General features: G+C 54.2%; 3 protein-coding genes across 11 annotated transcripts in view; 1 reads left to right on the top strand and 2 right to left on the bottom strand.

Moving 5' to 3' along the window:
- The window catches only part of Zcwpw1 (zinc finger CW-type and PWWP domain containing 1), a 29,719-nt gene extending 21,167 nt beyond the window's left edge, over positions 1 to 8,552 (bottom strand). For 5 of the 8 annotated variants that reach the window (XM_060367937.1, XM_060367940.1, XM_060367938.1 and 2 more), the window contains exons 1-3: positions 7,784 to 8,552; positions 1,926 to 1,976; positions 722 to 969 (exon numbers count right to left, since the gene is read on the bottom strand). In XM_060367937.1, coding sequence (XP_060223920.1) covers positions 722 to 969; positions 1,926 to 1,950 — 273 coding nt within the window. In that variant the 5' untranslated portion in view covers positions 1,951 to 1,976; positions 7,784 to 8,552. The remainder of the gene's footprint in view (positions 1 to 721; positions 970 to 1,925; positions 1,977 to 7,783) is intronic. The other 3 variants (XM_021650670.2, XM_060367941.1, XM_060367942.1) reach the window with 2 other exon arrangements.
- A 236-nt stretch (positions 8,553 to 8,788) lies between these two features.
- Positions 8,789 to 13,579, top strand: Mepce (methylphosphate capping enzyme). Its single transcript, XM_021650718.2, has 4 exons — positions 8,789 to 10,985; positions 12,066 to 12,284; positions 12,752 to 12,878; positions 12,993 to 13,579. Exons 1-4 carry the CDS (start codon positions 9,426 to 9,428, stop codon positions 13,043 to 13,045), a joined length of 1,959 nt encoding a protein of 652 aa, XP_021506393.1. The 5' UTR covers positions 8,789 to 9,425; the 3' UTR covers positions 13,046 to 13,579.
- Positions 13,580 to 14,565: 986 nt separating this feature from the next.
- Positions 14,566 to 16,386, bottom strand: Ppp1r35 (protein phosphatase 1 regulatory subunit 35). 2 transcript variants are annotated; one of them, XM_021650713.2, is made up of 4 exons: positions 16,031 to 16,364; positions 15,710 to 15,953; positions 15,493 to 15,629; positions 14,566 to 15,400 (listed from the first exon to the last, which is right to left on the bottom strand). In XM_021650713.2, exons 1-4 carry the CDS (start codon positions 16,256 to 16,258, stop codon positions 15,227 to 15,229), a joined length of 783 nt encoding a protein of 260 aa, XP_021506388.1. In that variant the 5' UTR covers positions 16,259 to 16,364; the 3' UTR covers positions 14,566 to 15,226. The 2 variants fall into 2 exon arrangements, with proteins under 2 accessions (XP_021506388.1, XP_060223915.1); XM_060367932.1 differs by lacking the exon at positions 15,493 to 15,629 and having other exon boundaries at positions 16,031 to 16,386.
- Positions 16,387 to 17,064: the final 678 nt, after the last annotated feature.

The raw sequence follows: 17,064 nt of genomic DNA, 5'->3' as shown, positions 1-17,064 counted from the left end.
TACATGGGACTCCTCAACCAACTAAAAACATGTTGGCTTCTTCCATAAGAAACTTAAAAAAAATTAATGAATAAAATATTGAAAAAGCTGTGTATGATGGCTTACATCTTATTTTAAACACCTGTGAAGCTGAGACAGAAGATTTGCCATTAGTTCCAGCCAGCATAGAGCTACAAAGTAAGATCCAAGCCAGCCTTCACTACCAAGATTCTGTCTCAAAACCAAGTGTTTTTGTTTTTGTTTGAAAGTAAGATAACGTTTAATGGTTGCAGAGGATGCCTGCAGCCCCACCTATTCAGGAAGGAAGCTGTGGTGAACTGCAATTCCAGTACCAACCTGGGAAATGGAGAAAGACCTGTCTCAAAATTAAAAACAAACAAAAAAGAGTGTGCTGGAGCATGCCTTTAATCCCAGCAACTGGGAGCAGAGACAAGCAGATCTCTGAGTTTGAGGCCAGCATTGTCTACACAGGAAGTTCTAGGCCATTCAGGGCTAAAAGATTATAGGAATGAAATTATAGCTCAGTAGCAAGATGCCTGCCTACAATGCATGGGATCTTGGGTTCATTCCTCAGTAACATCCCCTACACGCGCGCGTGCGCACACACACACACACACACACACACACACAATCCCCAACACAAAAAGATTCTGTTATCAGGCTTATCCAAGAAACGGAGTAGGAGGGACCGTCCTCTGAGATCCATCAGTATGAGTCATACCTTTCCTCTCTTCTCTGCAGGCTTGTCATGAGCCTTTCGCTTTTTCTCCCGGCCCCTGCCTGGACCATTCTCTGTGGCTGCCTTCTGCTCCTTCTTCTCTAAGCTGGCGCTGAGCTGGCTGGGCTTGGCCTCTACCTCTGGAGACCTGGCCCCGGGGGAGTCCTCCTTCCATGGCTTAGGCTGAGGTTTCACGCTATGTGACTTTTGTGTAGGTGGAGCAAAGGTTTTCTTTGTTCCCTTTTCATGTTCTAAAGAAATTTCAATTGAAGTTTAGGAAAGCCAGTGTCTAACAGAGATTACTGAACACTGCCCGTGGCACAGTCAAGTTGGAATTGGATAGAAGAAACTGTTAACAAACCCAGATCTCTCAGGCCCTCTCTGAATGCTCCATTCCACCAGCCCTGAGGTTATTTTAAAGCAGTTTGGAGCGAGAATTTTGTAATTTGACAAGATTAGTTCTAACATATTCCAGGCTTGTTACCACTAATTCAAAATGATTGATACAAGCATGTAGGACGGTGAATTATTCATGTATGAATTCTCTTTTTTTTTAAATAGGCTCATTTTAACTTTGTGAAAATAAGCTTTAAAAAAATATAATAAACGTTTAGAAAATTACTCAAGGCTTAGTCTTTAAAAAAAAAAAAAATCTAGTTTTCACTGATCAAATTGCATGCAGGAACAGCTCCAAACTAAACAAACTACAATAAAATCCTCAAGGCCTATCTGATGCCATTTTCTCTATAAAAATTATACTGATCCCACCACGTGTAAGCGATAATCTATTTTTTCCAAGCGTCTGTAACACTTTGTACTTCTCTAGTGGCATTCAACATAGTTAACGTCACATTATTAATACTTAAATGTATTTTTCTCCCTGTGAATTCATAATTCTTTGAGCATGGCTTTTTTTAAGACTCATTTAGTCATTTGTTTTTATTCATGTGAATCTGTGTGACTTTTGTGCACGCAGGTTTGGCCCACAGAGGCCAAAGGGCATCTAATCCCCTGGAGCTGGAGTTACAGGCAGTTGTGAGCCTCCTGATGTGGGTGCTGGGAGGCAACCTGGATCTTCTGGAAGAGCAGCAAGTGCTCTTAACCACTGAGCCACCTCTCTAGTCCCAGCAGGACAAAGCACACAGAAAACATGAGCAGAAGGGAAGGGGAGAAAGGTAGGAGTGAACTTCTCTCCTCCTTGCCTCACCTCCGTTACCTTGCACCATCGCCATCACTCAGTTCAGCTGTTTCTTCGCCTCTGTTAAAAGAAAGCAATGTGTTGTTACTTTGGTTAAACACAATTTAAACTTTCTTTTCTCCCTGTCTTCTTGGATTTAAATTTCTTTGTCTGGGACCCTAGACAATACTTCTACCATCTTCACTCCATTTCTACCATGCATCAGGACTGAATTACAAGCCTGGGCAGACAGACAACTGCTGCTTTAAAAATAAGCAACAATCTTTATTTTTTGTTTGTGTGGTACTGGGGCTCTAACTTGGGCCTTTGTACATGCTAGCCAGGCAAACATGTTATCGCTGAGCTATATCCCCAGCCCTTTTTCATGTAAGACAGGGTCTCTGTAAGTTGCCAGAGATGGCAACTTTTATAATTTCTTTTATAGTAGTTGAACTCACTCTGAAACCCAGGACAAGCTTTGAATTTGTAATCCTCCTAGCGTCTGTCACCAAATTAACTGGGATTACAGGTCTGAGACATAGACCTCAGTATTTTGAATACCTAGACTTATGCTTGACATGAGACAGGCTAGCAGTGACGGACTAGATAGACACAGAAGCAGCGGTGACGGAAGCACAGAAAGTATTGGAACCGTGGTAGTAGGGCATGGTTAGTGCTGGGGGTTAAAGAGGGACCTCCTCATTTCACAAAGTTCCCCAAATACTTAGGAAACAAGTCATTGGCAATTCTCCCAAAATAATTCAGAGGTTCCTATGCAGAGGGATGTTATTTTTCCTATTACTTGAATGTTCAAGCCAAAAAAAACAATCCCCAATCCCAGATTCTACCAATTGTAGCTCAGAAATATGTGGTAACCAGAAAGGCTCCCCCTGAGCTTAGCATCTTCGCTCTGGCTCTTTGGCGCCCGTCATGTGACCTCGGCCGGTCACAGCTCTCCTTAGGGGGGCACTCTCAGCTGTCCTACACTCACCAGTGTTTCGTTCTTATTTGTGACTAGTAACAGCTAACACATATGGAGCACACACTCTGTTCTTCTTTACCTTACATACACATTGAGTTCTCGCAGTGAAGCTAGGAGAATGATTCCACTAGATCGCAAGATGTGTTCAAAATGGACTGGCCACAGTAAGCTAAATGCAGAGTACTTTTAAACTATGTTTTGGTGTTTTCCCACCCCTTTTCACGTATGTGTATGCACACACATATATATGAGGAATTTGGGCATGCTGTTCTAAAGCAATTACTGGTTTTCTATAGTAGGGAACATATTCTCAGTTTCCATCTTAATTCATCATTGCTAGTCCCCATATATATTTACTCCATAAAAAAAGGCAAGTGGAAATTGGGAGAGAAAACATTAAAAGAACTTGTTCTTTTTTCTTAAATATAGTCTTCAGTAGAAGCTAAAAATTGAATAAAAGCTGAAAAATGAGTATTAATTTGGCCACAAGCATTTCTCTTCCCAACTCCAAGACTCCAAAACACATATGAGAAGTCCCTGTAAAAGGAAAAAAGGAAGAGGTGAAAATGTGTGGCTCTGATGTGCTGTTTGCTATTTTAAATGCATGCTTATGTAACAGGTTAAAAACTCATAAACTAGCTCCAGAAAATACAAAGAACTGATCAAAAGCTCTGAGGAGCTGATCTAGGTAGCTGCAGGGGGTGTGTATGAAGCTTGCCACTATACTCTGATTTATCTGCACGCACACAGACACACAAATTCAAAAACTAAATTGCTTAGATACACAAAAGAATACTCTCCACAAACTGCAAACTTTAGAATACTTAGCTTAAAAACGTATTTAAACCTATACAGATCCCCCAGACTAACATGTTTCTGGAGCTTCAACTAGCTAGGGAGAATTCTAGATCACGGCTTGGAGAGATGGCTCAGTGGTTAAGAGTGCTGGTGCCTCTTCCAGAGAACACAAGTTCAATCCCTAGCACCCACACCAGGCAGCTCCCAGCTCCCTGGTGCTCCAGCTCCTGGAGAATGGCCCCTCCTCTGCCCTCTGCAGTCACTGCACTCAGAGGCACGTAACACACAGAAACACATGCACAGACACACGCACATGCCCACATACACACACACACACACACACAAATAAAGAATTACAGCCAGGTACAGTGGCGCACCCCTCTCTGGTGATCCCAGCAGAGAGGCAGAGGCAGGCGGATCTCTGTGAGTTTGACGCCAGACAGATCTACAAAGCGAGTACAAGACAGACAGGGCTACATACACAAACCCTGTCACAAAAAACGAGGGGTGGGGGCAGAGAGAGGGCTCAGAGGTTAAGAGCGCAGAAGTCCTGAGTTAAATTCCCAGAAACCACATGGTAGCTCACAGATCTATAGTAAGATCTGGTGCCCTCTTCTGGCGTACAGGCATACATATAGACAGAACACTATTCATAGAAGAAGAAAGAAGGAGGAAGGAGGAAGGAGGAAGGAAGAAGGAAGAAGGAAGAAGGAAGAAGGAAGAAGGAAGAAGAAAGAAGAAAGAAGAACAATAACAACAACCAGAAAAGAAAAGAAAAAATTACAGCAGGGCATGGTGGCTCACACCTTTAATTCCAGCACTTGGAGGCAGAGGCAGGCATTAGAGTGAGCCTGAGTTCGAGGCCAGCCTGGTCTACAGAGCAAGCTCCAGGACAGTAGGGCTACACAGAAAAATCCTGTCTCAAAAACAAAACAAAACAAAAAAATTACTGATGAGCCAGGTATGGCAGTAAATGACAATCCCAGCACTTGGAAGGCAGAGGTGGGCAGAGCTCTGTGAGTTCCAGAATAGTGTGGTGTGAGTTCCAAGCCAACCTGGGCTTCAAGAGCACAACACTCTGTCTCTGTCTCTCTCTCTCTCTTTATGTCTCTGTCTTCTCCCCCTTCTTCTCTATTTCCCTCTCCCTCTCTCCCAAACACATACACACACACGAAGAAAAGAAGGAAAAGAGAGATTTCAGCAGTTAAGAGCATTTGCTGTTCTTGCAGAGAACTGGGGTTCAATTCCCAGCACTCACATGGTGGCTCACAACCATCTATAACTCCAATTCAGGAGATCAGATTCCCTTTCCTGACCTTGGCGGGTACCAAATGCACAAATGGTACACATACATAACTTTCAGATAAAATGCAACTAACATGAATAAGCCTAACAGCATTTGTTGTTTAAAAATAAAAAAAAGGAAATGTTATGGAGCATCATTGCACTGCCACATGAATAGGACATAGCAGATCTATAAGGAGAGAAGCATAATCAATAGCACCCTTAATCTAAAGTTGGTATGTGATCAACAGTACTTTCAAAAATTGTAACCCAGTCAACAGAGGAGAAAGCCAGGAGGTTACTGTCTGATAAATTAAGCTGCTGCTCCATCCGAGATGAATTTGCTTCTTCTACAATAACAAACATTAACAATTTGACTCCGAGGGGAAAATTAGTTGACAAATATGAAAAATGCCAGCTTGCTTCCATTTGTACATTAGTGTTCAAAGGTGGATGTTGATGAAGCCTTCATCGCTTTCCACTTTTTTTTTTTTTTTTTTTTTTGAGGCAGGGTCTCTCAGTGAACCTGGAGCCATTTCAGACAGACTGACTACTCAACAAGCCCCCAGGACCCAACTGTCTCCAGGCCCAGTGCTGAGGTCACACACCACCACAAATGTGGGTGCGGGGTCCTCTACTTTGGACGGCAGGCTTGCTTGTTATCTCCCTAGTCTTCACTGAGGGCCTATTCTCTCAGAAGAAAAGTAGACATGAAGGGAAAGAGAAAAAAAAGATAGATGGTCCCAGCTGGAAAGATAGGGAGGAGGAGGGCAAGTGCTTGCTGCTCTCATTGCTAAGATGGAAATGAGAGGGTGGCTGGGGTGGAGAGGATTGAAACACTATATTCATGTACAAATCTGTCATGATGAAACCATTATTATACATATAACATATACTCATAAAGTTAAAAATATATTCACTAATAAGTTTTGAATAGGCCTGATGGAATTTTATTCAGTGCTGCCAATATTTATCAAAAAGCATTAATTATCCACCTTATGACTTCCCCTCCTGACTAGGCAATTATTCCCTCTTGAAAAGTAAACCCTTCAATCCTATTTATTACCACAGATTCCAAGAGTTTCTAACAATCATAAAGACTATATTCAATATCAGTATTCAGGAGGTTAAGGCAGCATTTCTAGTTCAAATTTGAGGGCTACATAGCAAGACCCTGCCATTTAAAAAAGGGGAAGGGGGGATTCTTGGTTTTTGACAGTTTCTCTGTGTAGTCCTGGCTATTCTGGACTCACTATGTAGAACAGGCTGACCTTGAACTCACAGAGATCCACCTGCCTTTGCCTACCATGTGCTAGGATTAAAGATATGTCCCACCACTGCCCAGCTCAGCTTTACAAACAACAACAACAAAGCCCAGACTTTTAAATCTGCTTTAAGCTAAGATTGTGAGCCATGTCTGAATTTCAGTCCTATGGATGTTGAGGCAGAAGGGTGAGTTCTATATTGAGACCTAAAGAAAGACCCTGCCCACCCCACCCCCAAAACACACACACACACCAAAAAAAAACCCTCCTATATTTTAAAATCTCATTTAAGAGTGTCAGTGGCTCATGGCGATAATCCCAGCACTTAAGAGACTAAAGGAAGTCGATTGTTGCAACTTTGAGTCCAGTCAGGGCGACAAGTGACTCTGAGAACAGCCAGGGATCAGACAAGACCCTGTCTCAGAAAATAAACAAATAAGCAAGCAAGCAAATAAATATATGCTGACAAATGGCTCAGTGGGTAGGGGTGATTGTCATTTAGTCTAATGACCTGAGCTTAATCTCAGATCCCACGTTTTTCCTTTTTCGGTTTTTTAGGTTAGGGGTGATAAACTGGACGGACGGGGTGACACGACCTGGACAGGCTGTCCTCTGGCCTCCAACCTCTACGGCATGTGTACCAACACACACACTCAACACACAATAAATAAAGACGGGTAGTAAGACTTTTAAAAAGAAAATTCATTTTAAGGTTTCTGGATGAAGAAATGGCTCAGAGGTTAAGAGCACTGCCTGCTCTTCCAGAGTCCTGAGCTCAAGTCCCAGCAACCATCTAAGATGAGATCTGGTGCCCTCTTCTGGCCTGCAGGTGTACATCCAGAGAAAGCACTCATGCATTAAATAAATAAATCCCTTTTTTAAAACAAATAAATCATTAAAAATGTCCTTTCTTGGGGCCTTGCCGTAGTGCCACACACCTTTAATCCCAGCACTTGGGAGGCAGAGGCAGCTCAGGTCAGCCTGGTCTACAGAGCAAATTCCAGGATAGCCAGGGCTACCCAGGGACCCCCTGTCTTGAAAAACAACATGATGATGATGATGATGATAAAATAAATGAAATGTATTTCTTCTTACGGAACTGATGGCCTTCGGCACTAATACCTATGAACCCCTGCCTGGTCTCATGACTTAAGCGGTTTTCTTCAATGTTCGATTTGTGTGCACACATGTGGATTCTGCAAACCTTTTAAAGGTTGAACAAAAAAAGGTGAGAAAGAAAGATCGACTCCGTCTACTCCGCCCAACCTAAGCCCAACAATTTACAAACAAAATCCCGGAGGGGTGCAGGCTCGGGGAGGGAAGGGCCAAAGCTGTGGCGGCGGCGGCGGCACTTCTCTTCCTCCTCAGCCGGGGTTGCTCTCCCGCACGGTGCCGGCGTGGGGCCGGCCCTGGGCGAACAGCCGGGCGGCAGGTCCGCGTCGGCGCCGCTCGCTCACCGTCCCTCGAGGGCTCCCGCCCCGCCACGGCGGCTGCGGCGCGGCTGTGAGGAGAAACTCCGCTCAGCCCGCAGGTACCGGGCTCCCCAACCCGAGGCTTGCCTCTGCAGCTGCACAGGAGCCGGCGACCTCTCGTGGCGACGAGGGCCTAACGCCGAGGCGCGGCTTCGCCTGGCGCGGCCGCCCCGCGCATCGCTGCCGCCTCGGCCAACTTTTCCCGCCACCGCGAGAAGGCGCGAGGACTCGGGCGAATTCCGCCCCCCAGCGGCGTGCGCTCGAAATTGGTGCGCGTGCGCGGCTGGGCGCCACGGCTGCGCACGCGCAACGGAGTACCCCGCCATCTTCCACACAAAAGCCCGGTGAGACTACAAGTCCCAGAATCCTCGCCGTCGCCGGTTTTTTAACTACGGGCCGACGCGCCCGAGGCACTTCCTTGCGTCAGATCGCGTTCTTCCTGCTTTCTTGCTAAGCCCCGGATCTTTTAGTCTCCTTCAGCCTTATAGTTTGCTTGAGGCTGTCCCGGGCTGGGGCTCCACCGTGCTCTGTGGGCAGGGAAGCTCCGCTTCGAGTCAGTGCCTCCCATTGGCCTGGGTGGCCCAGCACCCTTTCCCGCCCGCACTCCCGTGTCGAGAGCGAGAGTGCTGCAAAATGTCCGACGCCCGGCCGCCGGCCCTCGAGCTGGGCGCTCCGTACACGCTGTGGCGGAGGGGGGGAAGAGGGAGCGGGACAACCTCGGTGTTCAGGGCGTTTTATTGTGTTCGGCCCAGAGAGCACGTCAGGTGACGGCTTCCCTCCTACTGACAGCCGCTCTGGAGACCGAGACTCCCTCGCCGGCGGCGGCGTCCTCCCCGCGGGCTCCTAGGAGGAGCGGCGAGGGCGTCATGAATAATTCATGAGCCCGCCCCTCGCCCGGAAGCCACGCCCCGGGGCCTGGCTGACGCGCGCCGCGTTGCTCCAACCGGAGGCGGTGGTGACGTCACGGCCCCGCCCCCGGGGCGGAGGGGGCGGGGCCCGCCGCCAGCACGTGCGGCTCCGCGACCCGCGCAGGCCCGGGAGGAGCGTGCGCAGGCGCTCTCGGGGAGGGGCGGGGATGGGGGAGGCGGGAGGCGGGGCGGGGCGGCTGTTGGGCCTGGAGCCGGGCGGAGACGGCGGAGCCTCATTCCTCAGGAGCGAGGGTCTGGTGTGGAGGAGGCCCCGCACCGCCGCTCCCGCTCCGCGCCCGCGGTGGGTGGGCTCGCGCGGCAGAGACAGAGGCGCTCAGTGGGGCTCGGACGCAGGCGCGAAGGGAAGTGGGGCGTCCGTGCGGGGCGGTGGGCGTCTCGGGCCGGGGGAGGGCGAGGCTCCCCGGGAGGAGGCCCGGCTCTGAACTCCCGCAGCCGTTAAGTTGCTCCGCGCTCCCGATGCGCGCGCAGCCCGGGCGGCGGCGGCGTGCGCATGCGCGGGCCCCGGGCGAGCGGACCGCGCGCCCCCGGTGCGCGCTCGCGGCGCGGTGGTAGCGGCGGCGGCGAGGGTGTCGGCGCACGCGCAGTGGGCCCCTCGGCGCGTCCGGGTCTCGCGGGCATCTTGTTTTGGTCTCGCGGGCGAGTGGAGCGCGCCTGGTGTGTCGCGGGCGGGAGGCGGAGGCGCCCGGGCGCCAGGCGGAGCGGCGCGCGCGCCCGGGGGAGGGCAGGGCTGCAGGGGGCCTCCCCGCGCTCCCGCCTCGGCACCCCCCGCCTGGGAGGGGGGGACTGCCCGGGGAGAGGAGATGATCGAGATGGCGGCGGAGAAGGAGCCCTTTCTGGTGCCGGCCCCGCCGCCGCCGCTCAAGGATGAGTCGGGTGGAGGGGGCGGCCCCGAGGTGCGAGCGCACCGGGAGGCCGCCTCCGGGGAGACCCGCGCCGGGGCGGAACGCGGCCCGGGCCCGCGCGCGCACTCGGCCGGGGCCGCAGCCGGCGGAGGGGGCGGCCCCCAGGCGCACGGGGAGCCCCACGGGCGAGCCGCGGCTCCTGCGGACGTGGGGGAGGAGCGACGGGGAGGGGGCGGGACGGACCTGGGTCCCCCGGCCGCTCCCCGACCCCGCAATGGCTACCAGCCCCACCGGCCCCCCGGGGGTGGCGGGGGCAAAAGAAGAAATAGCTGTAACGTGGGGGGAGGGAGCGGTGGAGGCTTCAAGCATCCGGCCTTCAAGAGGCGCCGGCGGGTGAATTCGGACTGTGACTCGGTGTTACCCTCCAATTTCCTCCTGGGGGGCAACATATTCGATCCACTGAACCTGAATAGCCTCCTGGATGAGGAAGTGAGCCGCGCGCTCAATGCCGAGACCCCAAAGTCCTCCCCACTTCCGGCCAAGGGGCGAGACCCTGTGGAGATCCTCATCCCCAAAGATATCACCGACCCGCTCAGTCTCAACACTTGCACTGATGAGGCCCACGTAGTGCTCGCCTCGCCGCTCAAGATAGGTCGCAAGCGCCACAGGCACCGCGGGGCGCACCACCAGCAGCAGCAGGCGTCTGGAGGGACCGACAGCCACGCCGTGCTGCCCGCAGACCCCCTCACCCCCGCGCTCCACGGGGAGGGTGCGCAGCAGCAGCAGCACAGGGGCCAGAGCCGCGATGCCCCTCAACCCTATGAACTCAACACAGCCATCAACTGCAGGGATGAAGTTGTGTCTCCCCTCCCGTCCGCCCTGCAGGGTTCCTCAGGCTCCCTTTCTGTCCCTCCAGCTCCCTCAGTTACCCCTGCGCCCTCATCCTCCTCCCGGCATCGCAAACGACGCAGGACTTCCAGCAAGTCGGAGGCAGGGGCTAGGGGTGGAAGCCAGGGTTCCAAGGAGAAAGGCAGAGGGAGTGGGGGAGGCCGTCACCACCACCCGCCACATGCGACTGCCTTCAAAAAGCAGCAGCAAAAGTTCCAGTATGGGAATTACTGCAAGTACTATGGCTACCGCAATCCTTCCTGCGAGGATGTGCGCCTTAGGGTGTTGAAGCCCGAGTGGTTTCAGGGCCGGGACGTCCTGGATCTGGGCTGCAATGTTGGCCATCTAACCCTAAGTATCGCCTGCAAGTGGGGCCCGGCTCGCATGGTGGGGCTGGACATCGACCCGCGGCTCATCCACTCTGCCCGCCAGAACATCCGGCACTACCTGTCCGAGGAGCTTCGCCTCCAAGCTCAGACTCCCGAGGGGGAGGAAGGGACTACCACTGTCCGAAAAAGGAGCTGCTTCCCAGCCTCGCTGACAGCCAGCCGGGGCCCCATCGCTGCACCCCAAGTGCCCTTGGACGGAGCGGACACGTCTGTCTTCCCCAACAATGTGGTCTTCGTCACGGTAAGAGTCCAAAGGCCCCTGGAACGGGGCCGAAGTGTGAAGATGAGGTTAGCTAGGGCAGTGTTGGGGGTGGTCGTGACCTACAGGGGTACCCCCACATCTGGTCGCCGTACAAGAACCATCTGGAGAGAGCAGGCTGGACTGGGCAGAGTCTGCTGGCTGTTGGCTCCCCTATGACCTGGAAAGTGGGGGGTCTCCCTTCAGGCTTCCTCATGGCTACAAGGACCTCAGCCCTCAGCATGGGGGCTGGCTTGTCCTGCTCCAGCTGGCACTACAGTGCAGACCATCCACCTTCCCTTGAGGGTAACTCAGTCCAGGTGGACCCTTGTCTCCTGAGGGAGCCTGAGCTTGGTCTTTGAGGGAGGGCACTGGTGTAGCACTATGGTATGTGCAGTTTGGGGCCTCTGATAGGGACGTGTTTGCATCAGCTGCTTTGGTTTCCCTAGATACAGTTCAGACCGTTGAAGGGCCTGGTCAGGAACCCAGTAGACTGGGCTTGTCTTTTCCATGCCAGCTGAAGAGTGAGGAGAGGACACTGAGGGAGGGGAGAGTGCCAGCCTGACAGCATTTGTCCATGTGTGCACTAGCCTTCTCCACTGAGTGGGTAGACGGCTGTTCACCAGTGGCTTAGCCCAGAAATGATGACTTTACCTTCTGAAAACAAAAGGTTTCCTGAGGTTTTTCAGGTTTTGGGAGGAAGAATAGACCTGGAACATGCATGGAGAGTCTGGGTCTTCAGAACCGTTGCCTTTGGATGTGAGGCCCCGTGGGTGGAGAAGAATAAGCAGGCCGGGGTTTGGGAACACTCCAGTGTTCCCCAGTTATCCTCTGGGTGATTAGCTCAGTTTCTGTCTGCCCAGGCTCCCTTTTAAGTTTGTTTGGTTTAGCACCAGGAGGAAGCAGAGGCAGGAAAGGGAGAAGAGCGGACAGGAGACTGAACGAAGGCGCTATCGGAGGAGCCTCGGAAGAAGGCCACGAGGGCTGGAGTGAGGTTGTGTGTAGGACTTTGTCAGGTAGCTGTGGGGCCCGTGGTGCTTCTCATCTCCCCGTTCTGACCTCCTCCCCTCGTCTGACCCTCAGGGTAACTATGTCCTGGACCGAGACGAGCTGGTGGACGCCCAGAAACCTGAGTATGATGTGGTGCTCTGCCTCAGCCTCACCAAGTGGGTGCACCTGAACTGGGGTGACGAGGGGCTGAAGCGAATGTTCCGCAGGATCTACCGGCACCTGCGCCCGGGGGGTATTCTGGTCCTGGAGCCCCAGCCGTGGTCCTCCTACTGCAGGAGAAAGTCTCTCACGGTGAGTTGGGCTTCAGTGGAGCTAGAGAATCGTCTTTTTATGTCCCCCTACCTCACACACACACGCAGGTAAGGTGTTCTACCAGTGAGCTACAGTCCTGGGCCTTTTGTTTGTTTTCCAAGACAGGGTTTCTCTGCAGAGTCCTGGCTGTCCTGGACTCACTCTGTAGACCAGGCTGGCCTCCAACTATGGAGATCACCTGCCTCTGCCTCCCGAGTGCTAGTATTAAAGGCATGTACCACCGCTGCCTGGCCAGCCCTTTCTTATTTTCTGTTTCGAGACTGGCCGAGCTGCTAGCCTGAACTGGCTGTGTGGTACAGGGTGTTCTCCTGCGTCAGCCTTCTAAGTACCTGGGGTACTTGTCCACCATACCCAAGCTCAGACTTTCTGAGCAAGGAGAAAAGCATGTCAAAATTGGCCAGGGGACGAGGTGGCCAGCAGGAGTGACTCCTCCCCTTTTTCCCCAGGAAACAATCTATAAGAACTACTTTCGAATCCAGCTGAAGCCAGAACAGTTCAGTTCCTACCTGACATCCCCAGAGGTGGGCTTCTCCAGCTATGAGCTCGTGGCCACACCAAGTAGCACCTCCAGAGGTAAGAAGGGCTCGCTTTTGTCGGCTCGGAGGAGCTGGCCCTGGTTCGAGGGTACAGGCCCTGTGGATAACCTTAAGGTCCCATCCACCTGCTTCTGTGTGCTCTTCCCTGCAGGCTTCCAGCGTCCTGTGTACTTGTTCCACAAGGCTCGGTCCCCCAGCCACTAAGTGGCCTTCTGAGTGGAAGGTGTGAAGAGGCTGCCCTTGCTGCTCCTGAGGACCTGGGAGAAGAGGAATTATCCCAAGGTCTTTCCTGTCTAACTCCAAAAAGTTTCCTTTCTTGGATCTGTAAAGAGAGCTTTTCCTACGTTGCTTCCCTACGTCTCCTCCCTGACACCTCTGGCACCTGATCAAGCCCAGCTGGGCTGGAATTCCATCAGCTTCCTCTGCCAGCCTGCTGGGCTGGGTGGCATGGACTGTTTGCTGACTCTGTCCTCCCGGGGCACGGGAAGGGGGATGTCAAGTTCTCCAGGCCCTTCCTCCTGTCCTCGGAAGGAGATTCCCGCTTCTCCTTGGCCTTTGTTCCTAGCAGCACTTAAGTGGACCATGGATGGACTGAGGGTGTTAAAGGGGGTTTTGGTAAGGAGACACACAGGTACTGTGAAAATCCTTCCTTCTGCTGTCCCCCGGTGGGAGAGGGAGCTGGGTTTGGGATGTGAGAACAGCACAATAAACTTGATAACTAGGGCAGTGGCCCCTGCACCTGTGTCCGGCACTGTGTCGCATGGTGGTATCTCCCGGCAGGAGCGTGTGGCCCCTCAGCCCATCCTAGAGTCTCTTGCAAGTGGCTTCTCCTGGGTGTCCTGAAACAGGCCTTTCACCCCAGCATTTGGGAAGCAGAGGCAGACAGATTGCTAAGCTGGGGGGGAGGGGTTGGTTTTGGTTTTCCAAGACTGTAGCCTTGGCTTTGTAGGCCAGGCTGGCCTTGTCACAGCAATCCACCTCCCTGAGTGCTGGGATTAAAGGCATGCACCACGGAGCCCAGCAAATCTCAAGGGTTGTAGCCAGCCTTGTGGCCTGGCTGCATTGTGACTCAGTGTCTCAGAGCCGGGGGGTTGGTGCTTTGGAAGACTCCGTACGTTGCTACTGCCGTGAACCACCATGACCTTGGTGGGGTCTATTCAGCTTACACGTCCACACCTCAGTTCATCAAAGGAGGTCGGGACGGGAGCTCACGTAGGGGCCTGGAAGTCCTGGAAGCCACGGAAGGGTGCTTACTCAATTGCTCCTTGTGGCTTCCTTGGCTTTAGGACCCAGGACCCAGGGTTGGCCCCACCTTCAGTGAGCGGACCAGGCCCTCTTGCCATGAACCAATTAGTGTCCTATAGGATTACCTGCAGCCTGGTTTTAGAGGCATTTTCTCAGTTGAGGCCCCTTCCTCTGGTGACACTAGTGTGTGTCAAGGTTGACATAAAACTGGCCAGCCACAGTACCCTTACTGCTCAAGATGGGGGTGGGAGGTAATGCACATTACCTTTCTCCAGAAGACCCAGGCAGGTGCCTTGTGTGGGGGAGGTGGAAGCAGAAGGCTAACTTTGGAGGGCTGGCAGTGGAGGGAAATGGAACTAGAGATGGTCGATAGCCACAAGCCAGGACCCGTGGTGGAACCCAAGTGAGGGTGGCTGGAACCTAGAACCAACACTGAGCATGCTCCAGTTAGACGAGATAAAAAGCCAGGAAAGTCTCTCTTAAAGCAATCATTTAATGTTAAAACCCACATTTGGATAAACATTTTTTTGTTTGGTATTTGAGTAGCCAGGTGCAATGGCCCACACCTTTACCCCCAGCACTTGGGACGCAGAGGCAGACAGCCTGCATAATGAGTTCCAAGACAACCAGGGCGCCATAGGGAGACACATAGCAGGCAGTATCTCCTAGAGTAGGTTGGCTGGACTCCTGCTCCTGTCTCCACCTCACAAGTGTTCACCACATGCAGCTAAAGTGGAATCTGAAACACTTGTGTATCCACTCGAAAACTGGGGGCTTTGTACATGCTTTAACCAGATACAACCACTGACCCTACCCAGCCTGAAAGCACATTAAAAATCATTTGTGTGGCGTGGACTGTCCTCAAACACAGGGTCCTTGTGCCTCAGCCTCCTAAGTACATGGAGCCTCCGAGTAAGGCTAAGCCTCAAGTTCTAATTATAACCAAACGATATTTAAGTGGAGAGGGAAGTCTGTCTGACCCCGAACTTTTGACACTTTCCGAGTGCCGCCTCCTGCAACTTCCAGTCAGGAGCAGTTTATTCCCATCATCTCCCAAAACGAATAATCGGAAACTTAGGAAAAGGATTTACTCTGTGAGGAAACAGTTTTAAGGAAAAGCAGTTCGGGTGGTTTTGAGGGCTACGCCTCCCAGCGCCTCAGCATCCGATGCATGAGGAAGGTGTCTTCTGAAGGGCGGGGCCGGGCTTGAAGCCTCAGCGCGGGCAGCCCGTCCACCGCCAAGTGCGGAGATTCGTAGCACAGAGAGTCCGGGTCGCACAGCACGGTCATATCTGGCCCCGGCCCGAGCACCTCCTGTGGGAAGGGGAGGCCCGAGGCGAGGTTACGCTCGCGATGGAGGGGAGCCCGGGGCGGGGGGAAGCCCACGTCCCCATCCCTTCCGTCACCTTCGGCGGCGGGGCTCGGGGCTGCGGCGGCAGCATCGCCAGCTTCTCCTGCAGCGCCGCGCTCAGAACCTGCTCCTCCGGCACCTGCAGACTCACCAGGTCGCGGTAGAGCCGCCTGGAGCGCGGCACGTTCAGCCCTGCGGGCGCCGGGGAGGCGGGCGTGAGCGGCGCCGGGCGGGCGGCCCTCCGCGCCCCGCCGGCCGCCCGCCCGGCTCACCCTCCGCCACGGTCTCCTCCAGGGCGCAGCGGGCCCGGAACGACGTCCTCAGCCGCTGTTCCACCGCCCTCGCCGCATCGAAGTGCGCGGCGGCGGCGCGCGCGCTCCGCAGCTCCAGGCTCAGGGCCAGGCTGCTCTGCAGGCCCGGGGCCTCCAGCTCGTGCGGCGCCGCGGGACCGTCGCCCGGCGCGGCGGCCGCGGGCTCGGGGCCGCCCGAAGCGCGCGGCGCCAGGAGAAAGCGCACCTGGGGGCGGAGGGCGGCAGGTGAGCGGCGGGCGCGGGCCGCGCGGTGCGCAGGGGCCGGGCCTCGCCGCCGCTCACCTGCCGCCCCCTCCGGCTACCGCCCCGCCGCCCCTTCCGCCGCCCCGGGCCGCCGTCCCGCCGCTGCGGACTCTCGGGCAGCGGGCTCGGGCTCAGGCTCAAGTCCAAGCCCGGTTCGGGCTCCGGGGCTCGTGGCTCCGGGACTCGCGGCTCCGGAGGCGGCCCCGGGGCCTCCACGGCCTCTTCGCCCTCCGTGGACTCCGAGGAGGACGCCCCGTAGCCCATCATGTCGCAGCGGCCGCGGGGTCCGGGCTTCGAGACGCCGCTTGGCCTCCTCTCTCCACCCCTCGGGGGGCTACCGCTCCCGGAAACCGTTAGCCCTCGCCCACGGACAACAATCCCGCCGCGCCACTCCATTGGCGCGCCTGGACGTCACTCCCGTCGCTCCGCCCTCCAGCTTCCGGCCCCACTTCCGCCCTTACACGCTGACTTCGCCCTGAAGGCGGAGCGTTAGAGCGACGGCGCCCCAGGTACCTTACGGGTTCCCGTCCAGGCTCCTCTTCCTGTCGCGAACGCGGACACGGCGCCCTCGCCTGTCAGGCGCTTCTCGGCGTTGTTCTGGGGTTTACGTGTTAGTCCTCTTTCCTGTAACAGAACGCTCGCTGCATTCGCCCCTATCGCCGTGCGCGGTGCCGCGCAGCGTTCCTGCAGGTTGGGCCACTTCCGAACGGAACGCCTAGAGAAGCTTCCCTGCACGCGGAAGCGCGCTCCTCGCGGAGTCCCTGGATTCCGGTGTTCGAGTAGGAAATGCTGGAGGAATTTACCGAGTATTACCTTAATTTGTCGGGAGTGGTTCTGGTTTTGAGACAGGGCTTCTCTGTGTAGCCTTGACTGTCCTGGAACTAACTCACTCTGCAGACCAGGCTGGCCTCAAACTCGAAAAGATCCGCCTGCCTCTGCCTCCCGAGAGCTAGGCTTAAAGGTGAGAGCCGCCACCACCAGGCCACTATCCTCATTGTAAGTCCGTATCCCGGAGGCTGGCAAGGTGGCGCAAAGGTTAAGGGTGATTGCCACCAAGCCGAACAATCCGTGGA

The sequence above is a fragment of the Meriones unguiculatus genome, chromosome 15, assembly GCF_030254825.1.
Source record: "Meriones unguiculatus strain TT.TT164.6M chromosome 15, Bangor_MerUng_6.1, whole genome shotgun sequence".
In the NCBI taxonomy this organism is placed as follows: Eukaryota; Metazoa; Chordata; class Mammalia; order Rodentia; family Muridae; genus Meriones; species Meriones unguiculatus.
Note: the sequence above shows the minus strand (reverse complement) of the source record. Positions and strands in the feature narration are given on the sequence as shown.

Excerpts from the sequence above, each read along its gene's own strand:
- Mepce (XM_021650718.2), top strand. The coding sequence starts at position 9,426 with ATGATCGAGATGGCGGCGGAGAAGGAGCCCTTTCTGGTGCCGGCCCCG. Across the intron at positions 10,986-12,065 it reads ACAATGTGGTCTTCGTCACG|GGTAACTATGTCCTGGACCG; the intron begins GTAAGAGTCCAA and ends TCTGACCCTCAG. Across the intron at positions 12,879-12,992 it reads ACCAAGTAGCACCTCCAGAG|GCTTCCAGCGTCCTGTGTAC; the intron begins GTAAGAAGGGCT and ends TCTTCCCTGCAG.
- Ppp1r35 (XM_021650713.2), bottom strand. The coding sequence starts at position 16,258 with ATGATGGGCTACGGGGCGTCCTCCTCGGAGTCCACGGAGGGCGAAGAG. Across the intron at positions 15,630-15,709 it reads GGAGGAGACCGTGGCGGAGG|GGCTGAACGTGCCGCGCTCC; the intron begins GTGAGCCGGGCG and ends CGGCGCCCGCAG. Across the intron at positions 15,401-15,492 it reads CCCGAGCCCCGCCGCCGAAG|GAGGTGCTCGGGCCGGGGCC; the intron begins GTGACGGAAGGG and ends CCCTTCCCACAG.